The 27,692-nt window shown below is 52.5% G+C and overlaps 1 protein-coding gene across 5 annotated transcripts in view; it reads right to left on the bottom strand.

Annotated features, from left to right (window-relative positions):
• LOC115121238 (cytoplasmic FMR1-interacting protein 1 homolog) overlaps nt 1-27,692 on the bottom strand; it is a 123,010-nt gene that overhangs the window by 21,968 nt on the left and 73,350 nt on the right. For all 5 annotated transcript variants that reach the window (XM_065009396.1, XM_065009398.1, XM_065009397.1 and 2 more), the window contains 11 exons: nt 23,828-23,994; nt 23,597-23,744; nt 21,251-21,404; nt 19,696-19,852; nt 19,513-19,609; nt 13,954-14,030; nt 12,401-12,509; nt 9,718-9,837; nt 8,736-8,935; nt 8,080-8,167; nt 6,595-6,738 (listed from right to left, as the gene is read on the bottom strand). In XM_065009396.1, the coding sequence (XP_064865468.1) occupies nt 6,595-6,738; nt 8,080-8,167; nt 8,736-8,935; nt 9,718-9,837; nt 12,401-12,509; nt 13,954-14,030; nt 19,513-19,609; nt 19,696-19,852; nt 21,251-21,404; nt 23,597-23,744; nt 23,828-23,994 (1,461 nt within the window). The remainder of the gene's footprint in view (nt 1-6,594; nt 6,739-8,079; nt 8,168-8,735; nt 8,936-9,717; nt 9,838-12,400; nt 12,510-13,953; nt 14,031-19,512; nt 19,610-19,695; nt 19,853-21,250; nt 21,405-23,596; nt 23,745-23,827; nt 23,995-27,692) is intronic.

Here is a 27,692-nt window from a genome sequence, read left to right on the forward strand (position 1 = left end):
CCATCCCACCCCACCATTCCACCACCCTCCTCCATCCCACCCCTCCTCCATCCCATCCCACCATTCCACCACCCCTCCTCCATCCCACCCCTCCTCCATCCCATCCCACCATTCCACCACCCCTCCTCCATTCTACCACCCCTCCATCCCACCCCACCATTCCACCACCCTCCTCCATTCTACCACCCCTCCATCCCACCCCACCATTCCACCACCCCTCCTCCATTCTACCCTCCTCCATCCCACCCCACCATTCCACCACCCCTCCTCCATTCTACCACCCCTCCTCCATCCCACCCCACCATTCCACCACCCCTCCTCCATTCTACCCCTCCTCCCATCCCACCATTCTACCACCCCTCCTCCATTCACCCCTCCTCCATCCCACCCCACCATTCCACCACCCCTCCTCCATCCCACCCCACCATTCCACCACCCCTCCTCCATCCCATCCCACCACCCCTCCTCCATCCCACCATTCTACCCCCTCCTCCATCCCATCCCACCATTCCACCACCCCTCCTCCATTCTACCACCCCTCCATCCCACCCCACCATTCCACCACCCCTCCTCCATTCTACCACCCCTCCATCCCACCCCACCATTCCACCACCCCTCCTCCATTCTACCCCTCCTCCATCCCACCCCACCATTCCTCCATCCCACCATTCTACCCCTCCTCCATCCCATCCCACCATTCTACCACCCCTCCATCCCACCCCACCATTCCACCACCCCTCCTCCATTCTACCCCTCCTCCATCCCACCCCACCATTCCACCACCCCTCCTCCATTCTACCCCTCCCCACCATTCCACCACCCTCCTCCATCTCCATCCCATCCCACCATTCTACCACTCCTCCTCCATCCCACCATTCTACCCCCTCCTCCATCCCACCCCACCATTCCACCACCCCTCCTCCATTCTACCACCCTCCATCCCACCCCACCATCCCTCCTCCATCCCATCCCACCATTCCACCACCCCTCCTCCATCCCACCCCACCATTCCACCACCCTCCTCCATTCTACCCCTCCTCCATCCCACCCCACCATTCCACCACCCCTCCTCCATCCCATCCCACCATTCCACCACCCCTCCTCCATTCTACCACCCTCCATCCCACCCCACCATTCCACCACCTCCCACCCCTCCTCCATCCCACCCCACCATTCCACCACCCCTCCTCCATTCTACCACCCCTCCTCCATCCCACCCCACCATTCCACCACCCCTCCTCCATCCCACCCCACCATTCCACCACCCTCCTCCATCCCACCCCACCATTCCACCACCCCTCCTCCATTCTACCCCTCCTCCCATCCCACCATTCTACCACCCCTCCTCCATCCCATCCCACCATTCCACCACCCCTCCTCCATCCCATCCCACCATTCCACCACCCCTCTCCATCCCATCCCACCATTCCACCACCCCTCCTCCATCCCATCCCACCACCCCTCCTCCATCCCACCCCACCAGTCCACCACCCTTCCTCCATCCCATCCCACCAGTCCACCACCCCTCCTCCATCCCATCCCACCAGTCCACCACCCCTCCTCCATCCCATCCCACCAGTCCACCACCCCTCCTCCATCCCACCCCACCAGTCCACCACCCTCCTCCATCCCACCCCACCATTCCACCACCCCTCCTCCATCCCACCATTCTACCCCTCCTCCATCCCACCCCACCATTCCACCACCCCTCCTCCATCCCATCCCACCATTCCACCACCCCTCCTCCATTCTACCACCCCTCCATCCCACCCCACCATTCCACCACCCCTCCATTCTACCACCCCTCCATCCCACCCCACCCCACCATTCCACCACCCCTCCTCCATTCTACCCCTCCTCCATCCCACCCCACCATTCCACCACCCCTCCTCCATTCTACCACCCCTCCATCCCACCCCACCATTCCACCACCCCTCCTCCATTCTACCACCCCTCCATCCCACCCCACCATTCCACCATCCTCCCACCTCCTCCATCCCACCCCACCATTCCACCACCCCTCCTCCATCCCATCCCACCATTCCACCACCCTCCTCCATCCCACCCCTCCTCCATCCCATCCCACCATTCCACCACCCCTCCTCCATTCTACCACCCCTCCATCCCACCCCACCATTCCACCACCCCTCCTCCATTCTACCACCCCTCCATCCCACCCCACCATTCCACCACCCCTCCTCCATTCTACCCTCCTCCATCCCACCCCACCATTCCACCACCCCTCCTCCATTCTACCACCCCTCCTCCATCCCACCCCACCATTCCACCACCCCTCCTCCATTCTACCCCTCCTCCCATCCCACCATTCTACCACCTCCTCCATTCTACCCTCCTCCATCCCACCCCACCATTCCACCACCTCCTCCTCCATCCCACCCCACCATTCCACCACCCCTCCTCCATCCCATCCCACCATTCCACCACCCCTCCTCCATCCCACCATTCTACCCCCTCCTCCATCCCATCCCACCATTCCACCACTCCATTCTACCACCCCTCCATCCCACCCCACCATTCCACCACCCTCCTCCATTCTACCACCCCTCCATCCCACCCCACCATTCCACCACCCCTCCTCCATTCTACCCTCCTCCATCCCACCATTCACCCCTCCTCCATCCCATCCCACCATTCTACCACCCCTCCATCCCACCCCACCATTCCACCACCCCTCCTCCATTCTACCCTCCTCCATCCCACCCCACCATTCCACCACCCCTCCTCCATTCTACCCCCTCCCCACCATTCCACCACCCCTCCTCCATTCTACCACCCCTCCATCCCATCCCACCATTCTACCACTCCTCCTCCATCCCACCATTCTACCCCTCCTCCATCCCACCCCACCATTCCACCACCCCTCCTCCATTCTACCACCCCTCCATCCCACCCCACCATTCCACCACCCCTCCTCCATCCCACCCCACCATTCCACCCCCCTCCTCCATTCTACCCCTCCTCCATCCCACCCCACCATTCCACCACCCCTCCTCCATCCCATCCCACCATTCTACCACCATTCCACCACCCTCCTCCATTCTACCACCCTCCATCCCACCCCACCATTCCACCACCCCCTCCTCCATTCTACCCCTCCTCCATCCCACCCCACCATTCCACCACCCCTCCTCCATCCCATCCCACCATTCCACCACCCCTCCTCCATCCCACCCCACCATTCCACCACCCCTCCTCCATTCTACCCCTCCTCCATCCCACCATTCCACCACCCTCCTCCATCCCATCCCACCATTCCACCACCCTCCTCCATTCTACCACCCTCCATCCCACCCCACCATTCCCTATCCTCCATCCCACCCCACCATTCCACCACCCCTCCTCCATTCTACCACCCTCCTCCATCCCACCCCACCATTCCACCACCCCTCCTCCATCCCACCCCACCATTCCACCACCCCTCCTCCATTCTACCCCTCCTCCCATCCCACCATTCTACCACCCCCTCCTCCATCCCATCCCACCATTCCACCACCCCTCCTCCATCCCATCCCACCATTCCACCACCCCCCTCCTCCATCCCATCCCACCATTCCACCACCCCTCCTCCATCCCATCCCACCATTCCACCACCCCTCCTCCATCCCATCCCACCACCCTCCTCCATCCCACCCCACCAGTCCACCACCCTTCCTCCATCCCATCCCACCAGTCCACCACCCCTCCTCCATCCCATCCCACCAGTCCACCACCCCTCCTCCATCCCATCCCACCAGTCCACCACCCTCCTCCATCCCACCCCACCAGTCCACCACCCCTCCTCCATCCCACCCCACCATTCCACCACCCCTCCTCCATCCCACCATTCTACCCCTCCTCCATCCCACCCCACCATTCCACCACCCCTCCTCCATCCCATCCCACCATTCCACCACCCCTCCTCCATTCTACCACCCCTCCATCCCACCCCACCATTCCACCACCCCTCCATTCTACCACCCCTCCATCCCACCCCACCCCACCATTCCACCACCCCTCCTCCATTCTACCCCTCCTCCATCCCACCCCACCATTCCACCACCCCTCCTCCATTCTACCACCCCTCCATCCCACCCCACCATTCCACCACCCCTCCTCCATTCTACCACCCTCCATCCCACCCCACCATTCCACCACCCCTCCTCCATTCTACCCCTCCTCCATCCCACCCCACCATTCCACCACCCCTCCTCCATCCCACCCCTCCTCCATCCCATCCCACCATTCCACCACCCCTCCTCCATTCTACCACCCCTCCATCCCACCCCACCATTCCACCACCCCTCCTCCATTCTACCACCCCTCCATCCCACCCCACCATTCCACCACCCCTCCTCCATTCTACCCCTCCTCCATCCCACCCCACCATTCCACCACCCCTCCTCCATTCTACCACCCCTCCTCCATCCCATCCCACCATTCCACCACCCCTCCTCCATTCACCCCTCCTCCCATCCCACCATTCTACCACCCCTCCTCCATCCCATCCCACCATTCCACCACCCCTCCTCCATCCCATCCCACCATTCCACCACCCCTCCTCCATCCCATCCCACCATTCCACCACCCCTCCTCCATCCCATCACCCCTCCTCCATCCCACCCCACCAGTCCACCACCCTTCCTCCATCCCATCCCACCAGTCCACCACCCCTCCTCCATCCCATCCCACCAGTCCACCACCCCTCCTCCATCCCATCCCACCAGTCCACCACCCCTCCTCCATCCCATCCCACCAGTCCACCACCCCTCCTCCATCCCACCCCACCAGTCCACCACCCCTCCTCCATCCCACCCCACCATTCCACCACCCCTCCTCCATCCCACCATTCTACCCCTCCTCCATCCCACCCCACCATTCCACCACCCCTCCATCCCATCCCACCATTCCACCACCCCTCCTCCATTCTACCACCCCTCCATCCCACCCCACCATTCCACCACCCCTCCATTCTACCCCTCCTCCCATCCCACCATTCTACCACCCCTCCTCCATCCCATCCCACCATTCCACCACCCTCCTCCATCCCATCCCACCATTCCACCACCCTCCTCCATCCCATCCCACCATTCCACCACCCCTCCTCCATCCCATCACCCCTCCTCCATCCCACCCCACCAGTCCACCACCCTTCCTCCATCCCATCCCACCAGTCCACCACCCCTCCTCCATCCCATCCCACCAGTCCACCACCCCTCCTCCATCCCATCCCACCAGTCCACCACCCTCCTCCATCCCATCCCACCAGTCCACCACCCTCCTCCATCCCACCCCACCAGTCCACCACCCTCCTCCATCCCACCCCACCATTCCACCACCCCCTCCTCCATCCCACCATTCTACCCCCTCCTCCATCCCACCCCACCATTCCACCACCCTCCATCCCATCCCACCATTCCACCACCCCTCCTCCATTCTACCACCCCTCCATCCCACCCCACCATTCCACCACCCTCCATTCTACCACCCCTCCATCCCACCCCACCCCACCATTCCACCCCTCCTCCATTCTACCCCTCCTCCATCCCACCCCACCATTCCACCACCCCTCCTCCATTCTACCACCCCTCCATCCCACCCCACCATTCCACCACCCCTCCTCCATTCTACCACCCCTCCATCCCACCCCACCATTCCACCACCCCTCCTCCATTCTACCCCTCCTCCATCCCACCCCACCATTCCACCACCCCTCCTCCATCCCACCCCTCCTCCATCCCATCCCACCATTCCACCACCCCTCCTCCATTCTACCACCCCTCCATCCCACCCCACCATTCCACCACCCCTCCTCCATTCTACCACCCCTCCATCCCACCCCACCATTCCACCACCCCTCCTCCATTCTACCCCTCCTCCATCCCACCCCACCATTCCACCACCCCACCTCCATTCTACCACCCCTCCATTCCACCACCCCTCCTCCATTCTACCACTCCTCCTCCATCCCACCCCACCATTCCACCACCCCTCCTCCATTCTACCCTCCTCCCATCCCACCATTCTACCACCACCCTCCTCCATTCTACCCCTCCTCCATCCCACCATTCCACCACCCCTCCTCCATCCCACCCCACCATTCCACCACCCCTCCTCCATCCCATCCCACCAGTCCACCACCCCTCCTCCTCCATCCCACCCCACCAGTCCACCACCCTCCTCCATCCCACCCCACCATTCCACCACCCTCCTCCATTCTACCCCTCCTCCATCCCACCCCACCAGTCCACCACCCTCCTCCATCCCATCCCACCAGTCCACCACCCTCCTCCATCCCACCCCACCATTCCACCACCCCTCCATCCCACCCCACCATTCCACCACCCCTCCATCCCACCCCACCAGTCCACCACCCCTCCTCCATCCCATCCCACCAGTCCACCACCCCTCCTCCATCCCACCCCTCCATCCCACCCCACCATTCCACCACCCCTCCATCCCATCCCACCAGTCCACCACCCCTCCTCCATCCCACCCCACCATTCTACCCCTCCTCCATCCCGTCCCACCATTCCACCACCCCTCCTCCATCCCACCCCACCATTCCACCACCATTCTACCCCTCTCCTTTCTCACCAGGCTCTTGACCACTTTCAGCAGCTCCTCCATGACCACAGCGATGCCCTGGTACCCCAGCAGACGACACATGGCCTTGATGTGAGGAGGACCAACAAAGTGTCTGTAGAAACCAAAGATACTGCTGTACGCCAGGTTCAGAGCCTGTAGAGAGGGGAGAGGTAGAGGGAGACAGGAAGTTAAGGGCCTGTGGAGAGGGGAGAGGTAGAGGGAGACAGGAAGTTAAGGGCCTGTGGAGAGGTAGAGGGAGACAGGAAGTTAAGGGCCTGTATCTATATCCACAGTAAAACGAGTTCTATATCGACATAACCTGAAAGGCCTCTCAGCAAGGAGGAAGTGGTCTAGGGCACTGCATTGCAGTGGTAGCTGTGCCACCAGAGACTCTGGGTTCCCAGGCTCTGGTATTGTTTGATGTTCTACGTCTGTTTGAGACCAGATAAACCAATAGCCGACATTTGAGACCAGATAAACCAATAGCCGACATTTGAGACCAGATAAACCAATAGCAGACGTTGGATACCAGATAAACCAATAGCAGACGTTGGATACCAGATAAACCAATAGCAGACGTTTGATACCAGATAAACCAATAGCAGACGTTGGATACCAGATAAACCAATAGATACCAGATAAACCAATAGCAGACGTTGATACCAGATAAACCAATAGCAGACGTTGGATACCAGATAAACCAATAGCAGTCGTTGGATACCAGATAAACCAATAGCAGACGTTTGATACCAGATAAACCAATAGCAGACGTTGGATACCAGATAAACCAATAGCAGACGTTTGATGTTCTACGTCTGTTTGGCTGAAACACATAATAAGTGTGTGAACGGCTAGAGAGAGTTTGATTTCAGGTAGTTTTACAGGGAGTTAGGGGTCAGGGATTAGGGTTGTACTGACCTTTGACCCGTACTGGGGCTGGGTAGGGTTGAACTGACCTTTGACCCGTACTGGGGCTGGGTAGGGTTGTACTGACCTTTGACCCGTACTGGGGCTGGGTAGGGTTGAACTGACCTTTGACCCGTACTGGGGCTGGGTAGGGTTGTACTGATCTTTGACCCATACAGGTACTGGGGCTGGGTAGGGTTGTACTGATCTTTGACCCATACAGGTACTGGGGCTGGGTAGGGTTGTACTGACCTTTGACCCGTACAGGTACTGGGTAGGGTTTTACTGACCTTTGACCCGTACAGGTACTGGGTAGGGTTGTACTGACCTTTGACCTGTACAGGTACTGGGGCTGGGTAGGGTTGTACTGACCTTTGACCCGTACAGGTACTGGGGCTAGGGCTGGGTACTGGGGCTGGGGGTTGTACTGACCTTGACCCCTGGTACTGGGTAGGGTTGTACTGACCTTTGGTACTGGGGCTGGGTAGGGTTGTACTGACCTTTGACCCGTACAGGTACTGGGGCTGGGTAGGGTTGTACTGACCTTTGACCCGTACAGGTACTGGGGCTGGGTAGGGTTGTACTGACCTTTGACCCATACAGGTACTGCGGCTGGGCGTTGGGTGGCTTGTCCCTCTGGAACTCCTGTGAGAACGGCAGGACCGTGCGGACGAACCTAGAGAGTGGTTGTTTAAAAAAAAAGCTGTGATGGAAACAGGAAGTTTTGATGTCATTTTGTAAATGCTGACAGAAAGTTTGTTAGACATGGTGTGATCTTTTTCTGTTGGTAACATTGTTCATGAGGGAAATGGCAGGGGAAATGTGGAGTCCCGCGATGATAGGGTGTGTGTGGTCTTCTCACTACAACTCAGGGAACTATGCTGATAGGGTGTGTGTGTGGTCTTCTCACTACAACTCAGGGAACTATGCTGATAGGGTGTGTGTGCAGTAGGTGTGTGTAGTTGTGTAGCAGTAGTTGGGTGTAGTTGTAGCAGTAGGTGTGTGTAGTTGTGTAGTATTAGTTGTGTGTAGTTGTAGTATTAGTTGTGTGTAGTTGTAGCAGTAGTTGTGTGTAGTTGTGTAGTATTAGTTGGTGTAGTTGTAGCAGTAGTTGTGTGTAGTTGTGTAGTATTAGTTGTGTGTAGTTGTAGTATTAGTTGTGTGTAGTTGTAGCAGTAGTTGTGTGTAGTTGTGTAGTATTAGTTGTGTGTAGTTGTAGCAGTAGTTGTGTGTAGTTGTGTTACCTGTTGGTAGATCCGTTGTAGCAGTAGTTGGGGAGGAAATCGTAGTTGAGTTCCCAGAAGACATGGAGTGTGATGCGTCCGTAGGGGGCGGAGACATTGTGATTGGCCTCCCGGAACATGGCGTCCATACTGTCCAGCGTCAGGAACTTAGACAGCAGCTTGTGGGTCATACGGTTGATGTTCATCAGACCTTCTAGTTCCTGTTACAAGGAGGAGAAGAAGACAGCTTGTGGGTCATACGGTTGATGTTCATCAGACCTTCTAGTTCCTGTTACAAGGAGAAGAAGACAGCTTGTGGGTCATACGGTTGATGTTCATCTTGACCCCTCCTGTCTCAGCCTCCAGTATTTATGCTGCAGTAGTTTATGTGTCGGGGGGGCTAGGGTCAGTTTGTTATATCTGGAGTACTTCTCCTGTCTTATTCGGTGTCCTGTGTGAATCTAAGTGTGCTCTCTCTAATTCTCTCTTTCTTTCTCTCTCGGAGGACCTGAGCCCTAGGACCATGCCCCAGGACTACCTGACATGATGACTCCTTGCTGTCCCCAGTCCACCTGGCCGTGCTGCTGCTCCAGTTTCAACTGACCTGAGCCCTAGGACCATGTCCCAGGACTACCTGACATGATGACAGTTTCAACTGTTCTGCCTTATTATTATTCGACCATGCTGGTCATTTATGAACATCTTGGGCCATGTTCTGTTATAATCTCCACCCGGCACAGCCAGAAGAGGACTGGCCACCCCACATAGCTTGGTTCCTCTCTAGGTTTCTTCCTAGGTTCTGGCCTTTCTAGGGAGTTTTTCCTAGCCACCGTGCTTCTACACCTGCATTGCTTGCTGTTTGGGGTTTTAAGCTGGGTTTCTGTACAGCACTTTGAGATATCAGCTGATGTACGAAGGGCTTTATAAATAAATGTGATTTGATCAGACCTTCTAGTTCCCGTTACAGAGAAAACAGTGAATACACGCTTAAAGCAGGTCGTACCACGATGGATGTGAGGTCCTCGCTCTCGAAGCGGTTGATGGCCAGCTCCAGAGACTTGTAGAGAGCAGCGGACACTCTCTGGGTGATCAGACGGTTCAGGTCTATGGAACGACCCAGCAGCTAGAGAGAGGAGAGGAACCAACATGAGACAACCCAGACAGACAAGGACTACATGAAGTAAAGAGAGAGGCAACACTGGGATGGGGAGTAGTGGGGGAAGTAGTGGAGTAGTGGGGGAGTAGTGGGGAGTAGTGGAGTAGTGGAGGGAGTAGCGGAGTAGTGGGGGAGTAGTGGAGGAGTGGGGGGGGAGTAGTGGGGAGTAGTGGGGGAGTAGTGGAGGAGTGGGGGGAGTGGGGAGAGCGGAGTAGTGGGGGAGTAAGGAGTAGTGGGTTGAGTAGCGGAGTAGTGGGGGAGTAGCGGAGTAGTGGGGGAGTAGCGGAGTAGTGGGTTGAGTAGCGGAGTAGTGGGGGAGTAGCGGGTTGAGTGGGTGGAGTAGTGGGGGGAGTAGTGGAGTAGTGGGGGGGAGTAGTGGGGGAGTAGTGGGGAGTAGTGGAGTAGTGGGGGAGTAGTGGAGTAGTGGGGAGTAGTGGAGTAGTGGGGGGAGTAGTGGAGTAGTGGGGGAGTAGTGGAGTAGTGGGGGAGTAGTGGAGTAGTGGGGGAGTAGTGGAGTAGTGGGGAGTAGTGGGTTGGTAGGGAGGAGTAGGGAGTAGTGGGGGGAGTAGTGGAGTAGTGGGTTGAGTAGTAGTGGAGAGTGGAGTAGTAGGGGAGTAGGGGGTGTGGGGGAGTAGTGGAGTAGTGGGTTGAGTAGGAGTGGAGTAGTGGAGTAGTGGGGAGTAGTGGAGTAGTGGGGGGTGAAGTACAGAGATGCAACACTGGGATGGGGAGTAGTGGTGGAGTAGTGGGGGAGTAGTGGGGCAGTGGGTTGAGTAGGAGTGGAGTAGTGGGGCAGTGGGTTGTGTAGGAGTGGAGTAGTGGGGGAGTAGTGGAGGAGTAGTGGGGCAGTAGGTTGAGTAGGAGGGAGTAGTGGGGGGGGGGTAGTGGGGAGTAGTGGGGAGTGGGTTGGGGCAGTGGGTTGAGGAGGAGTGGAGTAGTGGAGGGAGGAGCGGAGTAGTGGGGGGAGTAGCGGAGTAGTGGGGGAGTAGCGGAGTAGTGGGTTGAGTAGCGGAGTAGTGGGGGAGTAGCGGAGTAGTGGGTTGAGTAGCGGAGTAGTGGGGAGTAGTGGGTTGAGTAGCGGAGTAGTGGGGGGAGTAGTGGGGAGTAGTGGGGGAGTAGTGGGGGGAGTAGTGGAGTAGTGGGGGAGTAGTGGAGTAGTGGGGGGAGTAGTGGGGGAGTAGTGGAGTAGTGGGGAGTAGTGGAGTAGTGGGGGAGTAGTGGAGTAGTGGGGGAGTAGTGGGTTGAGTAGGAGTGGAGTAGTGGGGGAGTAGTGGAGTAGTGAGTAGGGGAGTAGTGGGGGGAGTAGTGGGTGGAGTAGTGGGTTGAGTAGGAGGAGTAGTGGGGAGTAGTGGGGGAGTAGTGGAGTAGTGGGGGAGTAGTGGAGTAGTGGGTTGAGTAGGAGTGGAGTAGTGGGGGAGTGGGGAGTAGGAGTAGTGGGTTGAGTAGGAGTGGAGTAGTGGGGAGTAGTGGGGGGGAGTAGTGGGGGGTGAAGTACAGAGATGCAACACTGGGATGGGGAGTAGTGGTGGAGTAGTGGGGCAGTGGGTTGAGTAGGAGTGGAGTAGTGGGGCAGTGGGTTGTGTAGGAGTGGAGTAGTGGGGGAGTAGTGGAGGAGTAGTGGGGCAGTAGGTTGAGTAGGAGTGGAGTAGTGGGGGGAGTAGTGGGGGGAGTAGTGGAGGAGTAGTGGGGCAGTGGGTTGAGTAGGAGTGGAGTAGTGGAGGGAGTATCCTTTCACTCCCTCTCTCCTCAGAAGCAGGCACACGTGAGGCGAGTGACTAGAACCAGTTTCAGCTGGACATCAGCTGTTCGTTTTATTGAGTTGTCATTGGCTGACACAGTTCTCATCACCTCACACATTAACAGAGGAGCGGTCTAGGCGGTAAATCTAAGACCCGTGGCAATTATATCAGACCCAACCCAGATACATTATGAAAATAAATCTGAATTTGGGACCTGGACCCGCTTGGATCTCGGAATTTCGGGTCTGTTGCACCCGTGAATACCTCTAGTTGGAGGGTTAGGGGTCAGAGGTCATCTGGACGTAGCGTTGTTTTAGCAGTCTCGAAGGCAGTTCGAGGGTTAGGGGTCAGATGGTTACCTGGACTTGCCGATTATTCAGCCTGGGTCTAGTAGTGGTTGGAGGGTTAGAGGGTCAGAGGTCAAGGTACATGGCGTTGTTTCAGTAGGGTCTCGTAGCAGTTGGAGGGTTAGGGGTCAGAGGTCAGGGGGTTACCTGAACGTGGCGTTGTTTCAACAGGGTCTAGCAGTGGTTGGAGGGGTAGGATTAGGGGTCAGAGGTCAGGGGGTTACCTGAACGTGGCGTTGTTTCAACAGGGTCTAGCAGTGGTTGGAGGGGTAGGATTAGGGGTCAGAGGTCAGGGGGTTACCTGAACGTGGCTTTGTTTCAACAGGGTCTCGTAGCGGTTGGACGGTTAGGGGGTCAGAGGTCAGGGGGTTACCTGAACGTGGCGTTGTTTCAGCAGGGTCTCATAGCGGTTGGAGGGTTAGGGGTCAGAGGTCAGGGGGTTACCTGCACGTGGCGTTGTTTCAGCAGGGTCTCGTAGCGGTTGGACGCGGGCCAGGGGATGTTAGCTCCCTGGTTCTTACAGTCCGCTCTCAGACGCTTGTCCAGCAGCAGACTGAGGAGAAGAGAAACACCATATAAACACCAGGGTAACACCAGGGATAACACCAGGGTAACAGGGTAACACCAGGGTAACAGGGTAAGCTCGAGGCCCCTACATCCTTCAGCAGGCCGGACACTACATCCGAGGCCCGGACACTACATCCGTGGCTCGAGGCCCGGACACTACATCCGTGGCTCGAGGCCCGGACACTACATCCGTGGCTCGAGGCATTCCACTGACTCAGACCGATACAAGCATCAGGTTATTGGGGCGAGAAAATCCCTCTAAACTCACACAGGTCTATTGTACCTTTATCAGATCCGCAGCCAGGCGTTTCACGTCAGACTCTAGAGAAGTAGTCAGGTCGGAGACACTGGTAGTCAGGTCAGAGATACCGGTCGTCAGGTCGGAGATACAGGTAGTCAGGCCCGGACACTACATCCGTCAGGTCAGAGATCCAGGTAGTCAGGTCGAGACACTGATACCAGATCAGGTTATCAGAGGGCGTCAGGTCAAAATCGTCAGGTCGGAGACACCGTAGTCAGGTCAGAGATACAGGTAGTCAGGTCAGAGATACAGGTAGTCAGGTCGGAGACACCGGTCGTCAGGTCAGAGATACCGGTCGTCAGGTCGGAGACACTGGTAGTCAGGTCAGAGATACAGGTAGTCAGGTCAGAGACACCGGTAGTCAGGTCAGAGATACAGGTAGTCAGGTCGGAGACACTGGTAGTCAGGTCGGAGACACTGGTAGTCAGGTCAGAGATACCGGTCGTCAGGTCGGAGACACTGGTAGTCAGGTCAGAGATACTGGTAGTCAGGTCAGAGATACTGGTAGTCAGGTCAGAGACACTGGTAGTCAGGTCAGAGACACTGGTAGTCAGGTCAGAGATACTGGTAGTCAGGTCAGAGATACTGGTAGTCAGGTCAGAGATACCGGTAGTCAGGTCAGAGATACCGGTAGTCAGGTCAGAGATACCGGTAGTCAGGTCAGAGATACCGGTCAGTCAGAGACACTGGGTCAGGAGACACTGGTAGTCAGGTCAGAGACACCGGTAGTCAGGTCAGAGACACCGGTAGTCAGGTCAGAGATACCGGTAGTCAGGTCAGAGACACCGGTAGTCAGGTCAGAGATACCGGTAGTCAGGTCAGAGATACCGGTAGTCAGGTCAGAGACACCGGTAGTCAGGTCAGAGATACCGGTAGCGGAGGTCTCCAGTGCTGTAATCGTCACAGTGTGCAACTCTGTTGTTATTTTGAGTGATACAAAGCGCGTACCTCCAGGTTTACAGTCTCAGGAGAGGACGGTGATGATGACAGTCTTGTAGGCCGGGTTTTCTCAGTCCTATTTTGGCTTTTTGTTTCATGACATGCTGACATTTGAAAGCAGGGTAGTCTTGCGTACTACAGACAGGGATCCCCAATTATTGAACAGTATTGATTCTGAAATGTAACGTACCTTCCAGCTAGAATCTTGTAGTAGGCAAATATCTGATCAGCCAGCTTGTAGACAAACTGATCAAAACACAGGTTGACCTGCAGAGGAAGTCAGAGAGGAAGTACAGTATCAGTCATCATACAGATTAATACAGGATGTCATAGAGGAAGTACAGTATCAGTCATCATACAGATTAATACAGGATGTCATAGAGGAAGTACAGTATCAGTCATCATACAGGTTGACCTGCAGAGGATGTCATAGAGGAAGTACAGTATCAGTCATCATACAGATTAACACAGGATGTCATAGAGGAAGTACAGTATCAGTCATCATACAGATTAATACAGCTGGCAAGCTCCCCTCAGTGATGACTAGTCTAATGGTGAACTAGTTACCTCTGCTGTAGTGATGACTAGTCTAATGGTGAACTAGTTACCTCTGCTGTAGTGATGACTAGTTACCTCTGCTGTAGTGATGACTAGTCTAACGGTGAACTAGTTACCTCTGCTGTAGTGATGACTAGTCTAATGGTGAACTAGTTACCTCTGCTGTAGTGATGACTAGTCTAACGGTGAACTAGTTACCTCTGCTGTAGTGATGACTAGTCTAATGGTGAACTAGTTACCTCTGCTGTAGTGATGACTAGTCTAATGGTGAACTAGTTACCTCTGCTGTAGTGATGACTAGTTACCTCTGCTGTAGTGATGACTAGTCTAATGGTGAACTAGTTACCTCTGCTGTAGTGATGACTAGTTACCTCTGCTGTAGTGATGACTAGTTACCTCTGCTGTAGTGATGACTAGTCTAATGGTGAACTAGTTACCTCTGCTGTAGTGATGACTAGTCTAATGGTGAACTAGTTACCTCTGCTGTAGTGATGACTAGTTACCTCTGCTGTAGTGATGACTAGTCTAATGGTGAACTAGTTACCTCTGCTGTAGTGATGACTAGTCTAACGGTGAACTAGTTACCTCTGCTGTAGTGATGACTAGTCTTGAACCTCTGCTGTAGTGATGACTAGTCTAACGGTGAACTAGTTACCTCTGCTGTAGTGATGACTAGTCTAACGGTGAACTAGTTACCTCTGCTGTAGTGATGACTAGTCTAACGGTGAACTAGTTACCTCTGCTGTAGTGATGACTAGTCTAACGGTGAACTAGTTACCTCTGCTGTAGTGATGACTAGTTACCTCTGCTGTAGTGATGACTAGTTACCTCTGCTGTAGTGATGACTAGTTACCTCTGCTGTAGTGATGACTAGTTACCTCTGCTGTAGTGATGACTAGTTACCTCTGCTGTAGTGATGACTAGTCTAACGGTGAACTAGTTACCTCTGCTGTAGTGATGACTAGTCTAACGGTGAACTAGTTACCTCTGCTGTAGTGATGACTAGTCTAACGGTGAACTAGTTACCTCTGCTGTAGTGATGACTAGTCTAATGGTGAACTAGTTACCTCTGCTGTAGTGATGACTAGTCTAATGGTGAACTAGTTACCTCTGCTGTAGTGATGACTAGTTACCTCTGCTGTAGTGACTAGTTACTAAGGTGAACTAGTTACCTCTGCTGTAGTGACGACTAGTTACCTCTGCTGTAGTGATGACTAGTTACCTCTGCTGTAGTGACGACTAGTTACCTCTGCTGTAGTGACGACTAGTTACCTCTCTGTAGTGACTAGTTACCTCTAGTGATGACTAGTTACCTCTGCTGTAGTGACGACTAGTTACCTCTGCTGTAGTGACGACTAGTTACCTCTGCTGTAGTGACGACTAGTTACCTCTGCTGTAGTGACGACTAGTCTAATGGTGAACTAGTTACCTCTGCTGTAGTGATGACTAGTCTAACGGTGAACTAGTTACCTCTGCTGTAGTGATGACTAGTTACCTCTGCTGTAGTGATGACTAGTCTAATGGTGAACTAGTTACCTCTGCTGTAGTGACGACTAGTTACCTCTGCTGTAGTGATGACTAGTCTAATGGTGAACTAGTTACCTCTGCTGTAGTGATGACTAGTCTAAAGGTGAACTAGTTACCTCTGCTGTAGTGATGACTAGTTACCTCTGCTGTAGTGATGACTAGTCTAATGGTGAACTAGTTACCTCTGCTGTAGTGATGACTAGTCTAATGGTGAACTAGTTACCTCTGCTGTAGTGATGACTAGTTAATGGTGAACTAGTTACCTCTGCTGTAGTGATGACTAATGGTGAACTAGTTATGGTGAACTAGTTACCTCTGCTGTAGTGATGACTAGTCTAATGGTGAACTAGTTACCTCTGCTGTAGTGATGACTAGTCTAATGGTGAACTAGTTACCTCTGCTGTAGTGATGACTAGTTACCTCTGCTGTAGTGATGACTAGTCTAATGGTGAACTAGTTACCTCTGCTGTAGTGATGACTAGTCTAATGGTGAACTAGTTACCTCTGCTGTAGTGACGACTAGTTACCTCTGCTGTAGTGATGACTAGTCTAATGGTGAACTAGTTACCTCTGCTGTAGTGATGACTAGTCTAATGGTGAACTAGTTACCTCTGCTGTAGTGATGACTAGTTACCTCTGCTGTAGTGATGACTAGTCTAATGGTGAACTAGTTACCTCTGCTGTAGTGATGACTAGTCTAATGGTGAACTAGTTACCTCTGCTGTAGTGATGACTAGTCTAATGGTGAACTAGTTACCTCTGCTGTAGTGATGACTAGATAGACTAGTCTAATGGTGAACTAGTTACCTCTGCTGTAGTGATGACTAGTCTAACGGTGAACTAGTTACCTCTGCTGTAGTGATGACTAGTCTAACGGTGAACTAGTTACCTCTGCTGTAGTGATGACTAGTCTAATGGTGAACTAGTTACCTCTGCTGTAGTGATGACTAGTCTAACGGTGAACTAGTTACCTCTGCTGTAGTGATGACTAGTCTAACGGTGAACTAGTTACCTCTGCTGTAGTGATGACTAGTTACCTCTGCCGTAGTGATGACTAGTCTAACGGTGAACTAGTTACCTCTGCTGTAGTGATGACTAGTCTAATGGTGAACTAGTTACCTCTGCTGTAGTGATGACTAGTCTAATGGTGAACTAGTTACCTCTGCTGTAGTGATGACTAGTTACCTCTGCTGTAGTGACGACTAGTTACCTCTGCTGTAGTGACGACTAGTTACCTCTGCTGTAGTGACGACTAGTTACCTCTGCTGTAGTGACGACTAGTTACCTCTGCTGTAGTGACGACTAGTTACCTCTGCTGTAGTGACGACTAGTTACCTCTGCTGTAGTGACGACTAGTTACCTCTGCTGTAGTGACGACTAGTTACCTCTGCTGTAGTGTGACTAGTTACCTCTGCTGTAGTGACGACTAGTTACCTCTGCTGTAGTGACGACTAGTTACCTCTGCTGTAGTGACGACTAGTTACCTCTGCTGTAGTGATGACTAGTTACCTCTGCTGTAGTGATGACTAGTCTAATGGTGAACTAGTTACCTCTGCTGTAGTGATGACTAGTCTAACGGTGAACTAGTTACCTCTGCTGTAGTGATGACTAGTTACCTCTGCTGTAGTGATGACTAGTCTAATGGTGAACTAGTTACCTCTGCTGTAGTGACGACTAGTTACCTCTGCTGTAGTGATGACTAGTCTAATGGTGAACTAGTTACCTCTGCTGTAGTGATGACTAGTCTAAAGGTGAACTAGTTACCTCTGCTGTAGTGATGACTAGTTACCTCTGCTGTAGTGATGACTAGTCTAATGGTGAACTAGTTACCTCTGCTGTAGTGATGACTAGTCTAATGGTGAACTAGTTACCTCTGCTGTAGTGATGACTAGTCTAATGGTGAACTAGTTACCTCTGCTGTAGTGATGACTAGTCTAATGGTGAACTAGTTACCTCTGCTGTAGTGATGACTAGTTACCTCTGCTGTAGTGATGACTAGTCTAATGGTGAACTAGTTACCTCTGCTGTAGTGATGACTAGTCTAATGGTGAACTAGTTACCTCTGCTGTAGTGATGACTAGTTACCTCTGCTGTAGTGATGACTAGTCTAATGGTGAACTAGTTACCTCTGCTGTAGTGATGACTAGTCTAATGGTGAACTAGTTACCTCTGCTGTAGTGATGACTAGTCTAATGGTGAACTAGTTACCTCTGCTGTAGTGATGACTAGTTACCTCTGCTGTAGTGATGACTAGTCTAACGGTGAACTAGTTACCTCTGCTGTAGTGACGACTGTAGTGATGACTAGTTACCTCTGCTGTAGTGATGACTAGTCTAATGGTGAACTAGTTACCTCTGCTGTAGTGATGACTAGTCTAATGGTGAACTAGTTACCTCTGCTGTAGTGATGACTAGTCTAATGGTGAACTAGTTACCTCTGCTGTAGTGATGACTAGTCTAATGGTGAACTAGTTACCTCTGCTGTAGTGATGACTAGTCTAATGGTGAACTAGTTACCTCTGCTGTAGTGATGACTAGTCTAATGGTGAACTAGTTACCTCTGCTGTAGTGATGACTAGTCTAATGGTGAACTAGTTACCTCTGCTGTAGTGATGACTAGTTACCTCTGCTGTAGTGATGACTAGTCTAATGGTGAACTAGTTACCTCTGCTGTAGTGATGACTAGTTACCTCTGCTGTAGTGATGACTAGTCTAACGGTGAACTAGTTACCTCTGCTGTAGTGATGACTAGTCTAACGGTGAACTAGTTACCTCTGCTGTAGTGATGACTAGTCTAATGGTGAACTAGTTACCTCTGCTGTAGTGATGACTAGTCTAATGGTGAACTAGTTACCTCTGCTGTAGTGATGACTAGTCTAATGGTGAACTAGTTACCTCTGCTGTAGTGATGACTAGTCTAATGGTGAACTAGTTACCTCTGCTGTAGTGATGACTAGTCTAATGGTGAACTAGTTACCTCTGCTGTAGTGATGACTAGTTACCTCTGCTGTAGTGATGACTAGTCTAATGGTGAACTAGTTACCTCTGCTGTAGTGATGACTAGTCTAACGGTGAACTAGTTACCTCTGCTGTAGTGATGACTAGTCTAACGGTGAACTAGTTACCTCTGCTGTAGTGATGACTAGTCTAATGGTGAACTAGTTACCTCTGCTGTAGTGATGACTAGTCTAATGGTGAACTAGTTACCTCTGCTGTAGTGATGACTAGTCTACCTCTGGTGAACTAGTTACCTCTGCTGTAGTGATGACTAGTCTAATGGTGAACTAGTTACCTCTGCTGTAGTGATGACTAGTCTAACGGTGAACTAGTTACCTCTGCTGTAGTGATGACTAGTCTAATGGTGAACTAGTTACCTCTGCTGTAGTGATGACTAGTCTAATGGTGAACTAGTTACCTCTGCTGTAGTGATGACTAGTCTAACGGTGAACTAGTTACCTCTGCTGTAGTGATGACTAGTTACCTCTGCTTGGTCAGGGCGTAGTGGGCACTAGTCTAATGGTGAACTAGTTACCTCTGCTGTAGTGATGACTAGTCTAACGGTGAACTAGTTACCTCTGCTTGGTCAGGGCGTAGTGGGCACTAGTCTAACGGTGAACTAGTTACCTCTGCTGTAGTGATGACTAGTCTAATGGTGAACTAGTTACCTCTGCTTCTATCTCATCGTAGAGAAACTGCTTCTTGAACTTGGTCAGGGCGTAGTGGGCACTGTCATTATAGAGGTCCAGAGGATACAGCACATACCTGGAGGACAGACACTTCATGAGACTGGCTCTGGATGGAAGACACGACTCTGTGTGTGTGTGTGTGTGTGTGTGTGTCCTCCTTACTCCATCATAGAGGCCTCCTTGGTCTCCAGAATGTGGTCTGTGAGGATCCAGGGCATGGACATCTCGATGGGGAACTGGATCCTGCGCCCCATGGTCAGCTCCAGGAAGAACTCTCTGAACCACAGCTGAGACAGGTCACAGCACTGCTGTAGGGTCTCTGTTAGGGGACAGAGGGTTAGAGAGGGGACAGGGGGTTAGAGAGGGGACAGACGGAGGGTTAGAGAGGGGACAGAGGGTTAGAGAGGGGACAGGGGGTTAGAGAGGGGACAGAGGGGTAGGGAGGGACAGGGGTTAGAGAGGGGACAGAGGGTTAGAGAGGGGACAGAGGGTTAGAGAGGGGACAGGGGTTAGAGAGGGACAGGCAGAGGGTTAGAGAGGGGACAGGCAGAGGGTTAGAGAGGGGACAGGCAGAGGGTTAGAGAGGGGACAGGCAGAGGGGTTAGAGAGGGGGGACAGGCAGAGGGTTAGAGAGGGGACAGGACAGAGGGTTAGAGAGGGGACATGGGGTTAGAGAGGGACAGAGGGTTAGAGAGGGGACAGAGGGGGTTAGGGAGAGGGGACAGGGGGTTAGAGAGGGGACAGGGGGTTAGGGACAGAGGGAGAGGGGACAGGGGTTAGAGAGGGGACAGGGGTTAGAGAGGGACAGGGGTTAGAGAGGGGACAGGGGGTTAGAGAGGGGACAGGGGGTTAGAGAGGGGACAGGGGGTTAGAGAGGAGACAGGGGGTTAGAGAGGGACAGGCAGGGGTTAGAGAGGGGACAGGGGTTAGAGAGGGGACAGGGGTTAGAGAGGGACAGGGGTTAGAGAGGGGACAGGGGGTTAGAGAGGGGACAGGGGGTTAGAGGGGGACAGGGGGTTAGGGAGAGAGGGGACAGGGGGTTAGAGAGGGGACAGGGGGTTAGAGAGGGGACAGGGGGTTAGAGAGGGGACAGAGGGGGTTAGAGAGGGGAGGGTTAGAGAGGGACAGGGGGTTAGAGAGGGGACAGACGGAGGGTTAGAGAGGGGACAGACGGAGGGTTAGAGAGGGGACAGACGGAGGGTTAGAGAGGGGACAGACGGAGGGTTAGAGAGGGGACAGACGGAGGGTTAGAGAGGGGACAGACGGAGGGTTAGAGAGGGGACAGACGGAGGGTTAGAGAGGGGAGGGGACAGAGGGAGGGTTAGAGAGGGGACAGACGGAGGGTTAGAGAGGGGACAGAGGGTTAGGAGGGGGGGGTTAGAGAGGGACAGGGAGGGTTAGAGAGGGGACAGGGGGACAGGGGGGATTAGGAGGGTTAGAGAGGGGAGGGGGGGAGGGGACGGAGGGGGTTAGAGAGGGGACAGACGGAGGGTTAGAGAGGGGACAGGGACAGACGGAGGGTTAGAGAGGGGACAGACAGAGGGTTAGAGAGGGGACAGACAGAGGGTTAGAGAGGGGACAGACAGAGGGTTAGAGAGGGGACAGACAGAGGGTTAGAGAGGGGACAGACAGAGGGTTAGGGGGGGGACAGACGGAGGGTTAGAGGTAGAGAGGGAACAGGGAGAGACAGAGCAGGATGGTTCTGTAAACTCCTTACCGCTGAAGTTGAGCAGGTGAGTATAGAAGAAGGACTCTCTGTGGAACTTCTCCATGTCCATGATGGTGGGTCCCTCCAGACTGCTGCGGAGGGTCTTCTTAGAACCACTCTTATCAGCTATCAGAGACTCCAGCATGGTGCGAACCATGTACAGCTACAGAGGAGGGGGAGGAGGAGGAGGAGGGGAGGAGGAGGAGGAGGAGGAGGAGGAGGAGGAGGAGAGGACATTAAACGAAAAGCCCAGGAGGCCGGACGTTGCAGAGATACTGGAACAGGCAGACCATGTTGTGTCTCACTAAAAGATCCATCCTGAAACCATGTGCTGAGAGAGGCCGAGGGTGCTGAGAGAGAGAGAGGCCGAGGGTGCTGAGAGGCCGAGGGTGCTGAGAGAGAGAGAGGCCGAGGGTGCTGAGAGAGAGAGAGGCCGAGGTGCTGAGAGGAGAGAGGTGCTGCTGAGAGAGAGAGAGGCCGAGAGGTGCCGACCATGGGTGCTGAGAGAGAGAGAGAGAGGCCGAGGGTGCTGAGAGAGAGAGAGAGAGGCCGAGGGTGCTGAGAGAGAGAGAGAGAGGCCGAGGGTGCTGAGAGAGAGAGAGAGAGGCCGAGGGTGCTGAGAGAGAGAGAGAGAGGCCGAGGGTGCTGAGAGAGAGAGAGAGGCCGGGTGCTGAGAGAGAGAGAGAGAGGCCGAGGGTGCTGAGAGAGAGAGAGGCCGAGGGTGCTGAGAGAGAGAGAGGCCGAGGGTGCTGAGAGAGAGAGAGAGGCCGAGGGTGCTGAGAGAGAGAGAGAGGCCGAGGGTGCTGAGAGAGAGAGAGGCCGAGGGTGCTGAGAGAGAGAGAGGCCGAGGGTGCTGAGAGAGAGAGAGAGGCCGAGGGTGCTGAGAGAGAGAGAGAGGCCGAGGGTGCTGAGAGAGAGAGAGAGGCCGAGGGTGCTGAGAGAGAGAGAGAGGCCGAGGTGCTGAGAGAGAGAGGGTGCTGAGGGTGCTGAGAGAGAGAGAGGCCGAGGTGCTGAGAGAGAGAGAGAGGCCGAGGGTGCTGAGAGAGAGAGAGGCCGAGGGCGCTGAGAGAGAGAGAGGCCGAGGGTGCTGAGAGAGAGAGAGGCCGAGGGTGCTGAGAGAGAGAGAGAGGCCGAGGGTGCTGAGAGAGAGGCCGGTGCTGAGAGAGAGAGAGGCCAAGGGTGCTGAGAGGCCGAGGGTGCTGAGAGAGAGAGGCCGAGGGTGCTGAGAGAGAGAGAGGCCGAGGGTGCTGAGAGAGAGAGAGGCCGAGGTGCTGAGAGAGGGTGCGAGGGTGCTGAGAGAGAGAGAGGCCGAGGGTGCTGAGAGAGAGAGAGGCCGAGGGTGCTGAGAGAGAGAGAGAGGCCGAGGGTGCTGAGAGAGAGAGAGAGGCCGAGGGTGCTGAGAGAGAGAGAGAGGCCGAGGGTGCTGAGAGAGAGAGAGAGGCCGAGGGTGCTGAGAGAGAGGCCGAGGGTATTGAGAGAGAGAGAGGCCAAGGGTGCTGAGAGAGACCCGAGGGTGCTGAGAGAGAGAGAGGCCGAGGGTGCTGAGAGAGAGAGAGGCCGAGGGTGCTGAGAGAGAGAGAGGCCGAGGGTGCTGAGAGAGAGAGAGGCCGAGGGTGCTGAGAGAGAGAGAGGCCGAGGGTGCTGAGAGAGAGAGAGGCCGAGGGTGCTGAGAGAGAGAGAGGCCGAGGGTGCTGAGAGAGAGAGAGTGCTGATCCAGAGGTAGCTGAGGGTGCTGAGAGAGAGAGAGAGGGTGCTGAGAGCAGAGAGAGAGGCCGAGGTGCTGAGAGGGAGAGAGAGGCCGAGGGTGCTGAGAGAGAGAGAGAGGCCGAGGGTGCTGAGACAGAGAGAGAGGTAGAGGGTGTGTAGTCTTAGAGTGAGGGTGCTGAGAGAGAGAGAGAGAGAGCCGAGGTGCTGAGAGAGAGAGAGAGAGGCCGAGGGTGCTGAGAGAGAGAGAGAGGCCGAGGGTGCTGAGAGAGAGAGAGAGAGAGGCCGAGGGTGCTGAGAGAGAGAGAGAGAGAGGCCGAGGGTGCTGAGAGAGAGAGAGAGAGAGGCCGAGGGTGCTGAGAGAGAGAGAGAGGCCGAGGTGCTGAGAGAGAGAGAGGCCGAGGGTGCTGAGAGAGAGAGAGAGAGAGGCCGAGGGTGCTGAGAGAGAGAGAGGCCGAGGGTGCTGAGAGAGAGAGAGAGGCCGAGGGTGCTGAGAGAGAGAGAGAGAGAGGCCGAGGGTGCTGAGAGAGAGAGAGAGAACGAGGGTGCTGAGAGAAAGAGAACAGAGGGTGCTGAGAGAAAGAGAACAGAGGGTGCTGAGAGAGAGAGGGAGAGAGACCGAGGGTGCTGAGAGAGGGGGCTCAGACAGACCTGTGTGCTGGAAGGGCCGACGGCGCGGCGAGGAACCTTGATGTCAAAGCCTCCCTTGGGGTCTTTCTCTCCTCGCAGGGCAGGGTCATTGTGGGGCTCATGTCCTGCCTCCCAATCACAGATGGTTTTCCTGATGGCCTGCAGGACACTGGGGAGAGAAACATGTTGATCAGTACATCAGAGTGACTGAGCGCGTGTGTGTGTGTGTGTGTGTGTTGCGCTCCGTAGTACCTCTGCACCACGTTCTTCTTCTTCTTGATGGCCTGCCGTAGCGGGTCTCTCAGGGTGAGCTGGGCGAAGTCCTGCAGGGCCGAGTAGATGGTGTGGCGGATAGCGTGGTTAAACACCGACTCCATACGACCCATCAGGACCTGTAAACCCTTTATCATGGCCATCACCTGGAGGGAAGGACCACCTTACGGTTAGTTAGTCTCTAACACACCTAGAGACAGGTTAGTTAGTCTAACACACCTAGAGACAGGTTAGTTAGTCTCTAACACACCTAGAGACAGGTTAGTTAGTCTAACACACCTAGAGACAGGTTAGTTAGTCTAACACACATAGAGACAGGTTAGTTAGTCTCTTACACACCTAGAGACAGGTTAGTTAGTCTCTAACACACCTAGAGACAGGTTAGTTAGTCTAACACACCTAGAGACAGGTTCGTTAGTCTCTTACACACCTAGAGACAGGTTAGTTAGTCTCTAACACACCTAGAGACAGGTTAGTTAGTCTCTTACACACCTAGAGACAGGTTAGTTAGTCTCTAACACACCTAGAGACAGGAACACGCCTCAGACATACATTTATAAACCCTTTATCATGGCCATCACCTGGAGGGAAGGACCACCTCACGGTTAGTTAGTCTCTAACACACCTAGAGACAGGTTAGTTAGTCTAACACACCTAGAGACAGGTCAGTTAGTCTCTAACACACCTAGAGACAGGTTAGCTAGTCTCTAACACACCTAGAGACAGGTTAGTTAGTCTCTAACACACCTAGAGACAGGTTAGTTAGTCTCTAACACACCTAGAGACAGGTTAGCTAGTCTCTAACACACCTAGAGACAGGTTAGTTAGTCTCTTACACACCTAGAGACAGGTTAGTTAGTCTAACACACCTAGAGACAGGTTAGCTAGTCTCTTACACACCTAGAGACAGGTTAGTTAGTCTCTAACACACCTAGAGACAGGTTAGTTAGTCTCTTACACACCTAGAGACAGGTTAGTTAGAGACAGACCTAGAGACAGGTTAGCTAGAGACAGGTTAGCTAGAGACAGGTTAGCTAGAGACAGACCTCACACAGGTTAGTTAGAGACAGACCTAGAGACAGGTTAGCTAGAGACAGACCTAGAGACAGGTTAGCTAGAGACAGGTTAGCTAGAGACACACCCAGAAACAGGTTGATTAGAGACACATCTAGACACATGTTAATTAGAGACAGGTAAGTTAGAGACACACCTCACACAGGTAAATTAGAGACAGGTTAATTAGACACACCTAGAGACAGGTTAATTAGAGACAGGTTAATTAGACACACCTAGAGACAGGTTAATTAGACACACCTAGAGACAGGTTGATTAGAGACAGGTTAATTAGAGACAGGTTAATTAGACACACCTAGAGACAGGTTAATTAGCCACACCTAGAGACAGGTTAATTAGAGACACACCTAGAGACAGGTTAATTAGAGACAGGTTAATTAGAGACAGGTTAATTAGACACACCTAGAGACAGGTTAATTAGAGACAGGTTAATTAGACACACCTAGAGACAGGTTAATTAGAGACAGGTTAATTAGACACACCTAGAGACAGGTTAATTAGAGACAGGTTAATTAGAGACAGGTTAATTAGAGACAGGTTAATTAGACACACCTAGAGACAGGTTAATTAGACACACCTAGAGACAGGTTGATTAGACACACCTAGAGACAGGTTAATTAGAGACAGGTTAATTAGACACACCTAGAGACAGGTTAACAGGTTAATTAGACACACCTAGAGACAGGTTGATTAGAGACAGGTTAATTAGACACACCTAGAGACAGGTTAATTAGACACACCTAGAGACAGGTTAATTAGAGACAGGTTAATTAGAGACAGGTTAATTAGAGACAGGTTAATTAGAGACAGGTTAATTTAGAGACAGGTTAATTAGACACACCTAGAGACAGGTTAATTAGACACACCTAGAGACAGGTTAATTAGACACACCTAGAGACAGGTTAATTAGAGACAGGTTAATTAGAGACAGGTTAATTAGACACACCTAGAGACAGGTTAATTAGAGACAGGTTAATTAGCCACACCTAGAGACAGGTTAATTAGACACACCTAGAGACAGGTTAATTAGAGACAGGTTAATTAGAGACAGGTTAATTAGACACACCTAGAGACAGGTTAATTAGACACACCTAGAGACAGGTTAATTAGAGACAGGTTAATTAGAGACAGGTTAATTAGACACACCTAGAGACAGGTTAATTAGCCACACCTAGAGACAGGTTAATTAGACACACCTAGAGACAGGTTAATTAGAGACAGGTTAATTAGAGACAGGTTAATTAGACACACCTAGAGACAGGTTAATTAGAGACAGGTTAATTAGAGACAGGTTAATTAGACACACCTAGAGACAGGTTAATTAGAGACAGGTTAATTAGACACACCTAGAGACAGGTTAATTAGAGACAGGTTAATTAGAGACAGGTTAATTAGAGACAGGTTAATTAGACACACCTAGAGACAGGTTAATTAGACACACCTAGAGACAGGTTAATTAGACACACCTAGAGACAGGTTAATTAGAGACAGGTTAATTAGACACACCTAGAGACAGGTTAATTAGACACACCTAGAGACAGGTTAATTAGAGACAGGTTAATTAGACACACCTAGAGACAGGTTAATTAGACACACCTAGAGACAGGTTAATTAGAGACAGGTTAATTAGAGACAGGTTAATTAGAGACAGGTTAATTAGACACACCTAGAGACAGGTTAATTAGACACACCTAGAGACAGGTTAATTAGACACACCTAGAGACAGGTTAATTAGACACACCTAGAGACAGGTTAATTAGACACACCTAGAGACAGGTTAATTAGACACACCTAGAGACAGGTTAATTAGAGACAGGTTAATTAGAGACACACCTAGAGACAGGTTAATTAGACACACCTAGAGACAGGTTAATTAGAGACAGGTTAATTAGAGACACCTAGAGACAGGTTATTAGAGACAGGTTAATTTAGAGACAGGTTAATTAGACACACAGGTTAATTAGAGACAGGTTAATTAGAGACAGGTTAATTAGACATCTAGACACACCTAGAGACAGGTTAATTAGACACACCTAGAATTAGGTTAATTAGAGACAGGACAGGTTAATTAGACACACCTAGAGACAGGTTAATTAGTCTCTTAGACACCTAGAGACAGGTTAATTACACACCTAGAGACAGGTTAATTAGCACACACCTAGAGACAGGTTAACACACCTAGAGACAGGTTAATTAGAGACATTTAGGTTAATTAGACACACCTAGAGACAGGTTAGTTAGTCTCTAACACACCTAGAGACAGGTTAATTAGACACACCTAGAGACAGGTTAATTAGAGACACCTAGAGACAGGTTAATTAGACACACCTAGAGACAGGTTAAGACACCTAGAGACAGGTTAGAGACAGGTTAATTAGAGACAGGTTAATTAGACACACCTAGAGACAGGTTAATTAGAGACACACCTAGAGACAGGTTAATTAGAGACAGGTTAGCTAGAGACAGGTTAATTAGAGACAGGTTAATTAGAGACACACCTAGAGACAGGTTAGAGACAGACCTAGAGACAGGTTAGCTAGAGACAGGTTAATTAGAGACACACCTAGAGACAGGTTAATTAGAGACATTAGAGACAGGTTAATTAGGTTAATTAGAGACAGGTTAATTAGAGACACACCTAGAGACAGGTTAATTAGAGACAGGTTAATTAGAGACAGGTTAATTAGACACACCTAGAGACAGGTTAATTAGAGACAGGTTAATTAGACACACCTAGAGACAGGTTAATTAGACACACCTAGAGACAGGT

The sequence above is a fragment of the Oncorhynchus nerka genome, linkage group LG24, assembly GCF_034236695.1.
Source record: "Oncorhynchus nerka isolate Pitt River linkage group LG24, Oner_Uvic_2.0, whole genome shotgun sequence".
Classification (NCBI taxonomy): Eukaryota; Metazoa; Chordata; class Actinopteri; order Salmoniformes; family Salmonidae; genus Oncorhynchus; species Oncorhynchus nerka.